Here is a 15,332-nt window from a genome sequence, read left to right on the forward strand (position 1 = left end):
TTCCCTGTACCTATAATCATCCTTTATTCTCCGGTCACCCCTATGATAAACCCCATTCTCAGCTAACAGCATAATATCCTAGTCCATAACTTTCCATTTAACTGCCATTTTCTCCTTTAGAGCCAACAGCCAAGTCCTCTACTACCCTCCACCTAGGAGTTGCCAAGACTCGTAAGTCCTCACCCAGCAGTCTCCTCTTTCTCATCATGAAGTCGTTTAAGGATGTCCAATAAGGAAGCCAGGCCCTCAGCACCAAATGTTTGCACCCAACTGTAAGGAAGACACAAAGACGATGCAATATCAAATCAAATCAATAAATATCCACCAAAATAAAGTGTATCCTGGCAACTCTTTACTCCCAATCCAAAACAGTCTCATACTTCCCTGACTCCTTTGATCGCTAATCCCCACCAGTGAGCTCCAACACTGGGCTCTCACTCCTGTTACTACCTCAGAATCCTCACCTGACAGGGTTGTTGTTGAGGGAGACACGAAGGGACTCCAGGCAGCTGAGCAGAGGCGTATCCCGCAAGCCCGACCTCAGCTCCTGAATGTACATCATGGCTGACCTAGAGCTCTCCTTTTGACTCATGCCCTGCAAAGGAGCATATAGAGATTAGTAAACACTGGACTCAGTCATAAACTGGACCAGAATTAGTTAATACAGTTTAAACAATATGAGGGCAAACACCCATTATATATACCACCAAACTATGTGAGACTCAGAACTTCCTTCCCATTACCCACACATACTTCATGAAGATCGAATCAGGCAAAAGTATGTAAGAAAAGTAACTCAAATGAGAGTAAAAAATGAGTAGGTTTATATAAAAGAATGAAATAAAACTGATGTGGACATGAAATGTTCTACAAAAGTAGCAAAACAAACAGGTCCAAGATAAGGGCACAGTCTCCCACGTCTTGGGTACCTGCCCCAGGACTCACAGCCTTGGAGGTGTGCAAGTACTGGGACACCATCTCTCTCTTGATGATAATGTCCTTCTCCCTCAAAGGTTGCTGTTTTTCCTCGTTCAGGTTCATATCCAACTAGAAACGGGAATAAAAAAAGGGGGAAAAACTGCCTTGAATTCGTTACAAGTTTTCAGTGTTTAATGTTTAGTATACTTAGTAAAGAAATGAACACACTAAATGCTTATTGAATAAATAAATTTTCCTGATCCTTAGAGACTTAAGCTATTATAGATGATGGGAATTCCTTAGTGATAAATATGGTTAACATTTTATTATAAATCCCAACAGACATTTTTATACACATACACTAAATTTTTCCCTAACAAAAGTAGACTCTCAATATAGAGGGAAAACTTATTTTACATTATTGAAAGAAAAGCAAACATAGTATTTTCTGCACTTAGGATGGACCTTAATAATCTCTTCAGACTGAAGCACTGGATGACTGGCATCATGCAAACACCAGCAAAATCTGCACCACTCTAGGGCCTAAACGCCCATTACCCATGGTTAACTAAGTCTCTGTACAAACTCCTTTCCCATGAAGAAAGAACTGGAAATTGTGACAAATTCCCTCAACAGACATAACCTGCAGTGTGTCATTGGGGAAAAGGCTCTGCTTGACCCTGTTACATATATAACCATGTGTCTGAGCCTCCTATTTTTGTGAGCACAAGTTTAACCCTAACAAGTCCAGAATATTATTTGAAACGGGGAAAGTATAGGAGAAAAATAAAGGATATATTCAATTTCTTCCCCATGTGTGTGTTTGTGTATGTGTGTGATGTGTGAAGGAATCACCACCACCAAATTGTCACAGTAATAATTTGACTTCTTTCTGACTCAATTCCTGGTGCTTTCTTTCTCCTTTTACAGATAAATTGAACAAAGAAGTTGCAAAATACTGGCCCTCAGGTTGAATCAGACCCAAAGATAAAGTATGTTTTGTCTGGCTAGCTCAACATTTTAAATTTGAGAGACTTCATATAAAAATATGAATTTATAGCACCAAGGGATGCAATCAGCAAATTTAAGATTATGGAAAACTCTACAGGTCAAACAGTTTCTTCAACAAATTTTTTATAACAAGAGCAAGGATTAAAGAGAGGGAGGAAAACCTATAGCTCAAATGAAACTTAGCAGAATAACACAATGGACCTTACCTGGAATTGTGATTGAACAAACAAATTGTTTTTCTAAAAATGACCTAATTCAGGAAATCTGAATGCTGGCTATGATATTTGTTTTTTAAAAAACAATTTTTGTTTTTTTTTTTTTAAAAATAGAGATTTCTGGTTTCTTTTGAAAAACAGAAATGTCTGGCACTACTGGGCTAGCATTCCCAACTGGAATGCTACAAAACCTATTGGAACTGAATTGTGGTTGGAGTTTATCAAAAATGCCAAAAGTCCATTTTATTGCAGTCCCTTCTCCTTTTTATCATCTTCTATGTAGCCTGCTTAACTTATTTATGCTTCCTCCCTTGGCCCTAAAGACATTTAAATTTGCAATCCAAGGCCAAGAGACTGTCTTGATAGATCATACTCTTGGACTCTTAACACACTTGGCAAACTGAAAGCTTCAAGGAAAAGTAATAATGTAGTACTGGTTGAGTGGTGACTACCACAGGTACCAGGTCTCAGTTTTAAGGGTTTCAAGCACATGCTTTTAATTAAGTTAGGCCTGCCACTAATCTCTAATTGAATCTGAGATCATAAATCCAAGTTAATATATAGGTCTTATGAAACCTTATAAGCATGTACTCAAAACTTTCCAAGACTTAGCACTAGTGGACATTCACTCAGTGTCCTCCCCACGCAATGGTCCTCACTGAAGACAGCAAAGTCAGTCACATCCATGCACAGCTCATTATTGAACTGACCTCAGCCCCAACCTTTAAAGGTCTTCTAGTGATTGTAACATCAGAATTCTCTTTCCAGATTCACCACTAAGTAGAAGATCTTGGGCAAATGATGCCTTTCCATTCCTCCGCTGCTTCTTTCCCTCCCTCCCTCCCTTCCTTCCTTTTATTTATTTATTTTTGGCCGCGTTGGGTCTTCATTGCTGCGAGTGAGCTTTCTCTAGTTGTGGCGAGCGGCAGCTACTCTTCGTTGCGGTGCGCAGGCTTCTCATTGCGGTGGCTTCTCTTGTTGCGGAGCACAGGCTCTAGGCTCACGGGCTTCAGTAGTTGTGGCATGCAGGCTCAGCAGTTGTGGCTCACGGGCTCTAGAGCACAGGCTCAGTAGTTATGGCGCACAGGCTTAGTTGCTTGGCAGCAGGTGGGATCTTCCTGGACCAGGGATCGAACCCGTGTCCCCTGCATTGGCAGGCGGATTCCCTGCGCCACCAGGGAACTCACTCAGCTTCTTCTTCATATAGATTTTGTTGTGAATGTTTTAAAACTTTATCTACTCTGGCTAACCCAAAAGTGGTCATCACACTACCACAAGAGCTGGCCCACTCATTTTATATCTTTGTGGCTAAAGTGTTGCTGGGCTGAAGGACATTAACAAGGTGGTCAGTGATCAGATATTTCCAAGCCTAATTCATAGATTCCAATCTTACAGACTGGCGCTTGTATATGTAGTCCCTTCATTAATGGGACTGCTATTAAGCAGTTCTCTGTTAAGCCTGGAATTTTTTGTAATTAAAGGATAGTTAAGGGGGACTGTACACAAAAAAGGGCCCATCATGCTCATAAAAGCATTTTCAAGAAGAAGCAATGCTTTGGGGTGGGAAACTTACCAGCATCTGTTCAAAGAGTACTAGAACTTGATCATCTGAAACATCCTGCAATGACTGTGCAGTGGGATCATCCCCGTATGATGCAGAAGAATTTCTATGAGCAGAATTAGGCTTTTCTTTCTCCTTCTTAATTCTCATGCTGGTAAATCTCTCCAGCTGAGAAAGAAAAAAAAGTATTAGCAGTGAGCCATTTTCGTTTACGCAACAAAGCACACATCAAATAGCCTCTAACCTCTTACACGTGCACGGCTCCTCTGGTTTGTGGCCAGTTCAAGGCTCTTCCCTGAAAGAGAAACCAGTCTTCCTTGTACCTAATTTACTACATGGACTCTGTACTCTCACCTTCATCCAAAGATAAGAGGAATGAAGTATTAAGAATTGGAAACGCTCTAAAAAGAGAAAACTTTGTTCTTTAGCTCCGCTGTCATTTCTAAGCCCTCTAGCAGCACAGAACTGAAAGCACCTCATGTGCAGAGTGCTCAGTAAAATGCCTTTTGTTTCCCTCTAGCTATCCAATAATAAATATGGCCAGGCCCTCAGAGGCTCTCTCCCTTCAAGAGGTAAGTGTGACCATAGATTTTAATAGATATAAGTCATATACAAGAAACAAGGAAATGCCTTAAAACCAGGAACCATTCCTTTTTCTTTCTTCTGTACGCTCCATAGCACTTGTGTTATGTAAGCAGCAAAAGTTCAGTACATATTCTCCAAAATCCCCTTTGCAAAGAATATAATCTACTTCAGGGGTATATATGTCATCTCTCTGTCAACCAAATGCTTATGAACCACTCCTCAAACCGCAAGGACAAGTGTTCGATTCAAAAAGAGCTACCGATAAGCTGCAGCTTATCGGCACTACCTGATTGAAAATAACGGTAAATATCTGCAAGCATTCTGGGGCTTCAAATGATAAGAGTGGCATCCAGACAGCAAGTCAGCTTGGAGTTTAAAGAACATGCCTAACCTTGGAAGCCAATGAATGTGCCAGGGAAATGCATGCAATGGGTCAAACAGAGCAAAGAGTTAGGAAAAAGCTTTGGGGTGATCTGAGAATAGAACCCATATCACGTTTATAAGTTATAGAAAGTCAAAGTTATTGCAACTGGTAAATATCATAGTGTAGGAAATGAGCCATGCACATGCTGAACAAAATTTCCTTACCTCATCTGCCATGAGCCGCTTCAGAGTCTAGGAACAGGAAAAACGAGGGAGAAGAAAGGGAAGAGAGATCAGTGAAATGCCAGGAAACCTCCCAAATACCAGACAGGTTGGGGAAAAAAAGAGGGGAAAATAAGTTGAAAGGATCTAGGCTCCTTCCCACATGCTAGATTTCTGCCAGACTATTCCTTAGCACATTCCTTAGGTAAGGGGCAGGAGTTTTAAGGTCACTAAAATATAATGACCCTTTGGGGAAAAAAACGGTGGAGAACTGAAAAAACTCTAAATGGGATGACCGATAAACCTATGAAATGTGTTCAACTGCATTAGTAAACAAGGAAATGCAAACTAAAGCCACAAGGAGATATCATTTCACACTCAAGACTGGCAAAAATGTTCATGTGTGTCTGTCTAGTCACAGAGCAGCGGGAGCTCTCACACACTGTTGGTGTGAATGTAAATTGCTATGGCCACTTTGGAAAACAGTATGGCATGATCTAGTAAAGTTAAAATACGCAGATATATTACAACTCAACATATCAGTTCCTATAAATCTACCCTTCAGAAACTTGCACATATGTAGCAGGTTGTGTATAACAAGAATGTTCACAGCAACACTGTAATATCTATCAATAAAACAGAGAACAATCCAATAGCTATCAAGAATAGAATGGATAAACTCGTATAACGGTAGAGTGGAAAACAATTACACAAAGAAAGTGAATGAACTTACAGCTACTCACAAACATAAAAGTGAATGTATTATTTCTTTTACACTGAGATTAAAAACATGCAAGACTAAATTATATTATTTCAGATGTACAATTATAAAGGGAGTGATTACCACAAATGGCAAAACAGTGGTTACCTGAAGTGGGTGGAAGAGTAATGACTGCAGAAGGGGACAGGGGTCTTCAGGGATGCTTACAATAATATTCTATTTCTTGATATGGATGATGGTTACATGGATGTTCTGTTTATAATTATTCTGTATGTTTTATATTCTCTTCTGTATATGTGCTACACTTTACCCCCCAAAATCTGAACAAGCAGGTATTCCAGGAAAGCAGGAATTCTTCATTCTAATAGTTTTAAACCATATCTATTTTTGCTAATGTCCTTAGAAGAGTATAGTGAATGCCTCTTGATGAACCTTTCTCAACTAATGAAAAACTATTTCTGACACTGCCTCAAAGCTACTTTACCAACCTTTTTACAGACGAGAAAAATCTATGTCCTTTTGTTCATGTGCCCCATGTCAGAGTTCGGTTAAATCCAGTGTGAACTGTGACTCTTAACTTTGCCCTCCATGGTCCAGAGGAGGTCAACCTTCTACTGATGGAATGCTAACCACTCACCCGAAACCATATGATCCTTGCTCAGTGTCAATGGAATCTAAAGTTACTTTGTGTGTGCTGTTTACACAAAATAAAGGCAGTAGGGCAGCAAAGGCAGAAGGATGATGAAGCAGAGACAGCGACACCCAAGGAGACTCACAGTTCCTTTTGTCACCACCCTGTCACCTGACACACAGAGGTGAAACAAGCCACAAAAAAGATGAATGTTTATAGTTAGGTTGCCATTGCCAAGGTTAAACTTATTTGCTCCTAGAGCAAGTGCTTCCAGAACCTTGTCCTCCAAACTCAAAATGTTCCCTCAGAACCAAGCAACAACCCAAACAATTCTGGGATGGATATAACGTAGGTAACAGAACCTGGGTCTAATGAATCAATCTCAGCTGCAGTTTAAGTTAAAGAACAACAAACCAGCAGCTTGTTCTTTCTGTCTGCAGACTCTTATTTCTCTTCCCTCCATCTCCACTATTGAAGTTCATGCCACTCTGATCTCCTGTTTGATTTACTGTAATAGCCTCCTAACTGATCTCCTTGCCTTCAATCCCATCTGCCCAACACAAAGTCCATTCTATATACTATATCCAAGAGTAATCATTCTAAACTGCCAAGCTGTCCATGTTATTTCCCATTTGAAACCCTGCAATAGTTCCCTACTGCCCTCAGATTAAGATCCAAATTCCTTAGCGTGGCATATGACACTTCTGGCTTCTCTCCCTTGACTCGTCTCTCAACAAACCCTCCATTTCAAACTCTATCTTCTGGGCATCCTAACTAGTTGCAGGTCCACAAACAGATCTTGCTGTCTCACAACCCCAGACTTTCTCTAGGCTGCTGCTTCCCTCAGACTAGATTGTGTTTTTTTTTTGTTTTTTGTTTTTTTTTTGCGGTACGCAGGCCTCTCACTGTTGTGGCCTCTCCCGCTGCAGAGCACAGGCTCCGGACGCGCAGGCTCGGCGGCCATGGCTCACGGGCCAAGCCGCTCCGTGGCATGTGGGATCTTCCCGGACCGGGGCACAAACCCGCGTCCCCTGCATCGGCAGGCGTACTCTCAACCACTGCGCCACCAGGGAAGCCCTAGATTGTGTTTTCAAGGCTAGCTCCAACAGGCCCTACAGGATGATTCCTCCTCTAATTGGATGGGTACCTCTCCTTGTGTGTATATAGAAATAGGTATTTGCCTGTCTCACAGCGCTAGAAGTGGATTACAACTCTCTTTTGATTGCCTCCCCTAGCCATTTCCAGACTAAGTTCCTTCAGGGTAGAGCCTAAGACTTAGTCATTATATCTCCTACGAACAAATACCATAATCTGGGGCTGCTCTCCTAAAATACCAATCCCTGCAAAAGCCCTCAAATCTATTCCACCTCTTCACTGCATTAGTGAAGAAACTGAAGCCCAGACAGGTGGAGTAAATCACTGAGGTCACATGAATAAGGGCAAGCTGGGTATGGAACTCTGGTCTCCAGATTCCAAAGCCCTAAATCTTTGCATTCCCCAGATTCTTGTCTTGTTCCCATTTAATGCCCACTAACCGTTGCCTTTACATACAAAAGTAAACATCTCTTTTCTTAAGAAGGAAGAAACCAGTCTCCCTTGCTTTCCTTGGTGCATCATTAGAAACAGATTTATTCCTTAAAAAAATTATCCATGCTTTTAGTGCTCAATTTGAGTAAGGACAGTAAAAATGATCCATGCATTTCCTCAACTACTCCAACAGAGGGCAGCATCTACCAGCAAAGTGAATCACAGTACTACAGGCAAAATTCTGTTTCAGAACCCAACAGAACACCCAAACAGCAAGCTCAATTCCATTACTGAAATGCAACCTGCTGCTACAGTATACTGAGGGTGTATTAATTTACTTATTTAATACTATGTGTGCTTTCCTTACAGATCTTGAACATACAGTTTACAAACAGCTTTTTGTTTTTTTTAAACTGTACCATTAACTGTTTTGTGGATTCTCTGAGATATGCAACAAGAAGTTCCCAGCTCATGAAAAGTAAGAAGGACTAAAAATAGCGGAGACCTTGAAGATAAATGCTACTGGAGCTATATTTATGCCTTATGCCCCAGAGGTTCAAGCTTTTTAACATAGTCTCTAATGATCCCACCTACTTCTTTCTAAATGCTTCTACACTCACCTTTCTCCTAGTTTGCTATCAATTATTTTCTGCCCCCAAACTATAAACCCTTACTTATCTTCACTAAATACTTCATCGTCCTGTCCCTCCTACTGAGTCTTCCATTAAAACTATACTAAAACCTTTAACTACAAGTATAGATACTGAAGGAAGCATAAATACGGAATGAAAATTTTTAGCGTATCAAAATCTGCTCATGAGTACAGATTAATAGGAACTTCCAGATAAAAGACGGTAGACTGAACCAAATTTCCCCGCTTTTTGAAACCCTTCTACATCTACAGAAAAGGAATTTTTAGAAAGAAAAAATGATAGAGGGAAGGAGCCTACAAGGTTGGGAAGAACAAGAAAAGCATAATTGCAATCAACTTTTGAAGGTGGGACTAAGACCCAACAGACCTAAGAAAACTGAGTCCTAAACCTGCCGTAGGAAAAGCTAACGACCAATCCAAATTGTACTTAAGGATCCTCAACAGGCTCAGGAATTAGCAGCACCAGGTACTTATAGAAATGGGCAGTTGGAGGGAGGGGGAGGCCCAAAAATAAGATTGGTCTGAAAGCTGTTTAAGAAGCTGTTTAAGAAGCAGGTAGATCCTCCGTCACCCCCCAACACCCTCCCCCCATGCCATCGGGAGACTACCCTCCCTTACTCCAGCAGAAGTCTGGAAATTTTTTCTTAGAAGAGGGTAAAACACAGATCTCTGGATCAGGGGATGCCAGGCACAGCTGTGGGCAGAGATCCTATACCAAAAAGAAGAGTAATAATCTATGCATACTATAAGCTGAGACACCCAGCAGCTTCCCCCTTCTAGTTTCTCAGGACCCCAGCACCCCAAAACCCTTACCCTTGAGGCAGAAGGTTGGAAGAGCCTTCTCTGGGGAACTGAAAAACAACATTAAGCTACTGACATAGTCCAAGCAGATGAACCGTGCCATCCAATATGGTAGCTACCAGACACAGGTAACTATTAAGCACTTTTAATGTGCCTAGTGCAACTGAAAAAGGAATTTTTCATTTATTTAATTTTATCAAAATTTAAAATTCAAAGCTAATATTTTACTGTTATTGTTAAACTTAAGTATCAATATGTTTGGAACACGCTAGGTATGTGAATCTACCTTTCACTTGTAAATTTTTTCAAATCTAAATACACATCAAGTGCCTTCATGAAAATTTAGCATCCAAATTGAGATGTGCTATAAATGTAAAATAAAAACTGGAGTTCAATAACTTCATATACAAAACTAAGGTAAAACATCACATTAATAATTGTTATATCTATTACATGTTAAAATAATGTTTTAGATATACTGGATTAAAAATTTTATTATTAAAGTTAATTTCACATGTTTCTTTTCACTTTTTTCTTTCTGTCTTTTTCTGTGGCTACTAGAAAATCTAAAATTACATATGTGATTCACATTATATTTCTATTGGACAGGGCTAGCCTACAATAAACTGCACAGCTAACAAGCCCTACCCATGCATCCAGAGTTTCCAATGAGTTTTTTAGCCCCTCATTTTTAAACATTAACAGACAACCAAGGATTATCAAACACATGAGGAAAAATCCTAGTAAGAGAGGGGGAAAAAGCAACTCATTATACAGAGACTACGCAAGAAAAAGAAAGATTAGGAAAAAAAAATTAATATCCACATGGGAGAACATAATGCCATTTTTTAAATTGTTTTTTTAAAGTTTTGGCCACGCTGTGAGGCATGCGGAATCTTAGTCCCCCGACCAGGGATCAAACCCACACCCCTTGCAGTGGAAGTGTGGAGTCTTAACCACTGGACTGCCAGGGAAGTCCCTATAATGCCATTTTAAAAAGAAACACTCAGAGGAAAAAGAACCCTGAGAAATTGAAGACATGAGAACAGAAACTCAAGAGAAAACTCAATAGAAGGGCTGGAAGATAAGAATTTGAGGATATCTCCCAAAATTAGGGCAAAAAGACAGAGATGGAAAAATAAGAGAGTAAAGATAAGAAAATTAGATTAGTCTGGGAGGTCCAGTATCCAAATAACAGGAGAACAGAGGAGGAAGCTATCAAAGAAATAATTCAAGAATATTTCCCAGTACTGAATGTAAGTTGGTGCAGCCACTCTGGAAAACAGTATGGAGGTTCCTCAAAAGACTAAAAATAGAGTTGCCATATGATCCAGCAATCCCACTCCTGGGCATATATCCAGAAAAAAACTATAATTTTAAAAGATACATGCAACCCTATGTTCATAGCAGCACTATTCACAATAGCCAAGACATGGAAACAACCTAAATGTCCATCAACAGATGAGTGGATAAAGAAGATGTGGTTTATATATACAATGGAATACTACACAGCCATAAGAAATAATGAAATAATGCCATTTGCAGCAACGTGGATGTACTGAGAGATTATCATACTAAGTGAAGTAAGTCAGAAAGACAAAGACAAATACCATATGATATCACTTACATGTGGCATCTAAAATATGGCACAGGGCTTCCCTGGTGGTGCAGTTGTTAGGAATCCTCCTGCCAATGCAGGGGACACAGGTTCGATCCCTGGTCCGGGAAGATCCCACATGCTGCGGAGCAACTAAGCCCGTGCGCCACAACTACTGAGCCTGCACTCTAGAGCCCACGAGCCACAACTACTGAGCCCAAGCGCCTAGAGACCATGCTCCGCAACAAGAGAAGCCACTGCAATGAGAGGGCCGCGCACCGCAACGAAGACTAGCTCCCATCCGCCGCAACTAGAGAAAGCCCGCACACAGCAACGAAGACACGACGCACCCAAAAATAAATAAATAAAATAATTTTTTAAATTAAAGAAATAAAAATAAATAAAATATGGCACAAATGAACCTAGCTATGAAATAGAAACAAACTCAAAGACATAGGGAACAGACTTGTGGTTGCCAAGGAGGGGGGTGGGGGAGTGATGGATTGGGAGGCTGGGGTTAGCAGATGCAAACTATTATATATAAAATGGATAAACAACAAGGTCTTACCACATAGCACAGGGAACTATATTCAATATCCTGTGATAGGGACTTCCCTGGTGGCGCAGTGGTTAAGAATCCACCTGCCAATTCAGGGACACGGGTTCGAGCCCTGGTCCGGGAAGATCCCACTTGCCATGGAGCAACTAAGCCTATGCACCACAACTACTGAGCCTGCACTCTAGACCCCGCGAGCCACAACTACTGGGCTCATGTGCCACAACTACTGAAGCCCATGCACCTAGAGCTCACGCTCTGCAACAACAGAAGCCACCGCCATGAGAAGGCTGTGCACTGCAAGGAAGAGTAGCCCCCGCTCACCACAACTAGAGAAAGCCTGCGTGCAGCAACGAAGACCCGACACAGCCAAAAAAAAAAAAAAAATCCTGTGATAAACCATAAAGGAAAAGAATATAAAAAAGAATGTATACATATGTATATCTGAATCACTTTGGGGTATAGCAGAAACTAACAACGTTGTAAATCAACTATAGGTCAATTTTTAAAAAATTTTTTCCAGTACTGAAGGATAAGTTCCCATCACAAAAGACAGAAACAGATCACCACACAAAGGTATATCATGGTGAAATTCCAAAACACTGGGAAAACAAAGAAAATCCTACAGTTTGAAAGAAGGGGGACTTCCCTGGCAGTCCAGTGGTTAAGACTCCGAAATTTCACTGCTGGGGGAGCAGGTTCAATCCCTGGTCAGGGAACTAAGATCCCGAATGCCATGCAGTGCGGCTGGGGCAAGCGGGGGCGGGGAAGAAGGGAGGAAAACTGGCCATATACAAAGGAATCAGAGAAACTGAATTTTTTAAACTACATACAAAAAGCTAAACAATGAAAAAAGGCCTTTTTAAAATCTGAAAAAAAAAAATTCTAACTTAGAATTCTATACCCAACCAAATTACTCATCAAATGTGAGTTCAAAATAGATATTTTCAGGCATTGAAGCTTTCAAAAAATGTATCCCCGTGCACCTTAGGAAGCAACTGTAGGATACGCTCCACCAAAATGAGGGAGCAAACCAACAATGTTAAAGACCTGAAATGCAGGAAACAGATCTAACACATGAAAGAGGTAAAAGAAATCCCTAGGACAAAGATTCCAGGATCTCTGTGGTGATCCCCTACACTCCTCATGGCTTAACCCACAGATACCTTCAGAAGGAGCCCTTGTAAACACACCGAGAATCTAAAGTCAGACTATGACTCCAACACTTGGGAGCCTCCTCCTCAGGGTGGCAATATCGTCATTTAAACATAGTCTAGATTTTTGCTTCTTACTCAATTTTTATAATAATAATCTTTCAGTTATATGCAAACAATTATAGAGAGAAGCACAAAATATTTTTAAAGGGGCAGAAAAACATTTATTCTATAGGAATTTTTTATTCAATAGAATTGGATGGGTAAATAAATTTCTGAAGGTCATTAGCTGGTACAGGAAAAGAGCTTAACAAAACTGCATTTATTAAAATAAGATTCATTTCCTCTAAAAGATTCTCAGTATTATCAAATCTTACTTAACACAAATTGCTCAAAGGTACACTGCATCAAAAGTAATAGCATCAGAATAAATATACTTGGCTGGGCACTGCTCTGCATTAAGACCATCAATCAACATAAAAATGAAAAGCTGTCCCTTCGCTCTCCTTCCAGAGTGTAATTCAAAGCGCTGATTCAGTCACCACATCCTAATGTAATATGTGGCAAGATAAATCTTTTGGTTACCATCTACAGGAAATAAGAAACTTCCTAGAGACTTTACAGTTTGGTTTCTCTAAGAAACCAAAAATTAAAGTCAAGATCCCAAGGTATGCCCTATGAGGCCAAGCTAATTAAAATAAATTTATGACTGAATGAGTCTGAAACATACTCTGATCAATTATTATCATAATAAATGCAAATGAAATCTAAAACTCCTTTTCCATAGCTGGATTTGTTGTGGTGGTGGTGGCTGCATCTATTAGCACTTCAGCTTTTTAAAAGTGGGCCGATCAGAATAAACTTGGCAGTCTTTTTGGACAGAGGTTCCCTCTGTTTTCCTAGTAACAGAATTGGTCTTATTATAAATTCAAGGATATAAGAAAATTCATCCAAGGCACTGATTCACTTCTACCCAATTCCCTGAATCTTTAACTTTTCCATCTAGTCACAAAAAGGGCATAGAATTCTCAGACAATTAAGGACAGTCTCTTGGAACAGGATACTCATGTAGTCTAACAAAAAGTAATTAGGTAGTGTCCTTAGCAGAAGAGAGGTTAGGAGAGATCTAATAAGAGAATATGATTAGCCATTACTCTGATCACAGAGTACTTTACATAGCAAAAAGTGTTTCTAATTCCTACCAATGTGCTTCACAGGAGCAGTTAATCATGGACTTTTACCTCATGAACCATGTGGCTAGGATACGGGTAATATAAAACTATTAGAGCAAGCCCATATTTCGGTACTTTCTAAAGATTTTGTTCAGGCTAACTTATAGGGGACAACTATATCTGAGCTCTTGGCTAAGGGAGAACACCACAGGTGAATGCCACTTGGCCCCTGCTCTGTGATGATTCTAGGAGGCCCAGGTTTTTCTCATAACACCTATAATCACAATGCAATTCACTGCCTCAATATACTCAATTCCCACCTCTCCCTCTTCTGACATCCACACTTGCTCATGGGCTAATTCAGCATGAGGGAAATATTTAGTGTGGTAGGTAGAATTCTAGGACGTCCCCCAAGATTCCCAGCCTGACGTACATATGCTGTATAATCACCAGGACTCTAAATATTATAGGATATCACTCTTGTGATTAGGTTATATTATTTAGTACAACTGACTTTTAAGAAGGGGAAATTATCCATGTGGGTCTGACCCAATGACACAAGCCCTTTAAACCTAGGGTAAGAGGTCAGAAACACAAGGATCCAACATGCCATTTCTGGCTTGAGCATAAAAGAAGCCAAACGGCAGGGATTACAGGCAGCATCTAGGAGCTGAGAGCCAGCAAAGAAACAGGGACCTCAGTGCTGCAACTGCAAGAGGCTGAATTCTTCCAACTTGAATGTGCTTGGAAGGTTTTCCTCCAGCACCTACAGATGAGAAAAGGCCCAGCTGACACCTTGATTTCAGCCCTGTGATACTCTGAGAACCCAGCCAAACTATGCTTGCTGGACTTCTGACCAACGAAACTGTGAGCTAATAAGTGGGTTTTATTTTAAGCTATTGAGTTTGTCATGTAAAAGTAGGCAACTAATACAGTAAGCAAACTGACAAAATTTATCTAGAACTTTAGCTAAAGGAAAAAGATCATGAGTCCTAATTTTTATTTATGGCATGCTAAACAACTGCAAGTATGATTCTGAGCAAATCACGTTAATTCTTCATGCTTCAGTTCCCCTATTTATTAAAAAACAAAACAAAACCAGACACACACTTCTTGGGACCACTAAGATCATAAAATGGAGTGAGAGAGCATTCTATAAAAGCAATTGTGCTCTTATTACTACAGAAATATATTCTCGTAAAATATACACATGTACTAGTTGACACGGTACTCCTACAACATGGCATAAGGAACAAGTTATTCCTCATCTGTAAATTGTATACTTAGCCACAGCCAATCATTTCACAAAAAGATCTAAAGGGCTCAGCCAAGCCAGGCTCTAAATATTTTATATCAGATCCTTCTTCAGACCGTTATTGTAGCTGTTTCTGTAGACCAGACTGTAAGTTGCTTGGGGGCAAGAACTCATGCTTTGTTCATTTGACATGTCCAATATTTAATAAATATTTTAAAAATTATCATCACTCTAGGTTTAAGAACATCATCCTAAGCACAGTATATTCATTTATTCATTACTTTATGCAAATTGAACAAGCTAAAGAAAAGTTTCAAGTTAAGGTTGATGACAGTACAGTATGATTATTATAGACAGCTCAGACCAAACCTTCAAGAACAATGTCTTTCCC

General features: G+C 40.1%; 1 protein-coding gene across 2 annotated transcripts in view; it reads right to left on the minus strand.

Moving 5' to 3' along the window:
• The window catches only part of DIAPH1 (diaphanous related formin 1), a 94,155-nt gene that overhangs the window by 62,854 nt on the left and 15,969 nt on the right, over positions 1-15,332 (minus strand). Inside the window, exons 2-6 of one of the 2 annotated variants that reach the window (XM_007467936.1) lie at positions 4,879-4,905; positions 3,718-3,873; positions 946-1,047; positions 465-595; positions 184-270 (exon numbers count right to left, since the gene is read on the minus strand). In XM_007467936.1, coding sequence (XP_007467998.1) covers positions 184-270; positions 465-595; positions 946-1,047; positions 3,718-3,873; positions 4,879-4,905 — 503 coding nt within the window. The remainder of the gene's footprint in view (positions 1-183; positions 271-464; positions 596-945; positions 1,048-3,717; positions 3,874-4,878; positions 4,906-15,332) is intronic. The other variant, XM_007467935.1, reaches the window with a different exon arrangement.

Source organism: Lipotes vexillifer, unplaced genomic scaffold (assembly GCF_000442215.2).
Source record: "Lipotes vexillifer unplaced genomic scaffold, Lipotes_vexillifer_v1.1 scaffold2019, whole genome shotgun sequence".
NCBI classification, from domain to species: domain Eukaryota; kingdom Metazoa; phylum Chordata; class Mammalia; order Artiodactyla; family Lipotidae; genus Lipotes; species Lipotes vexillifer.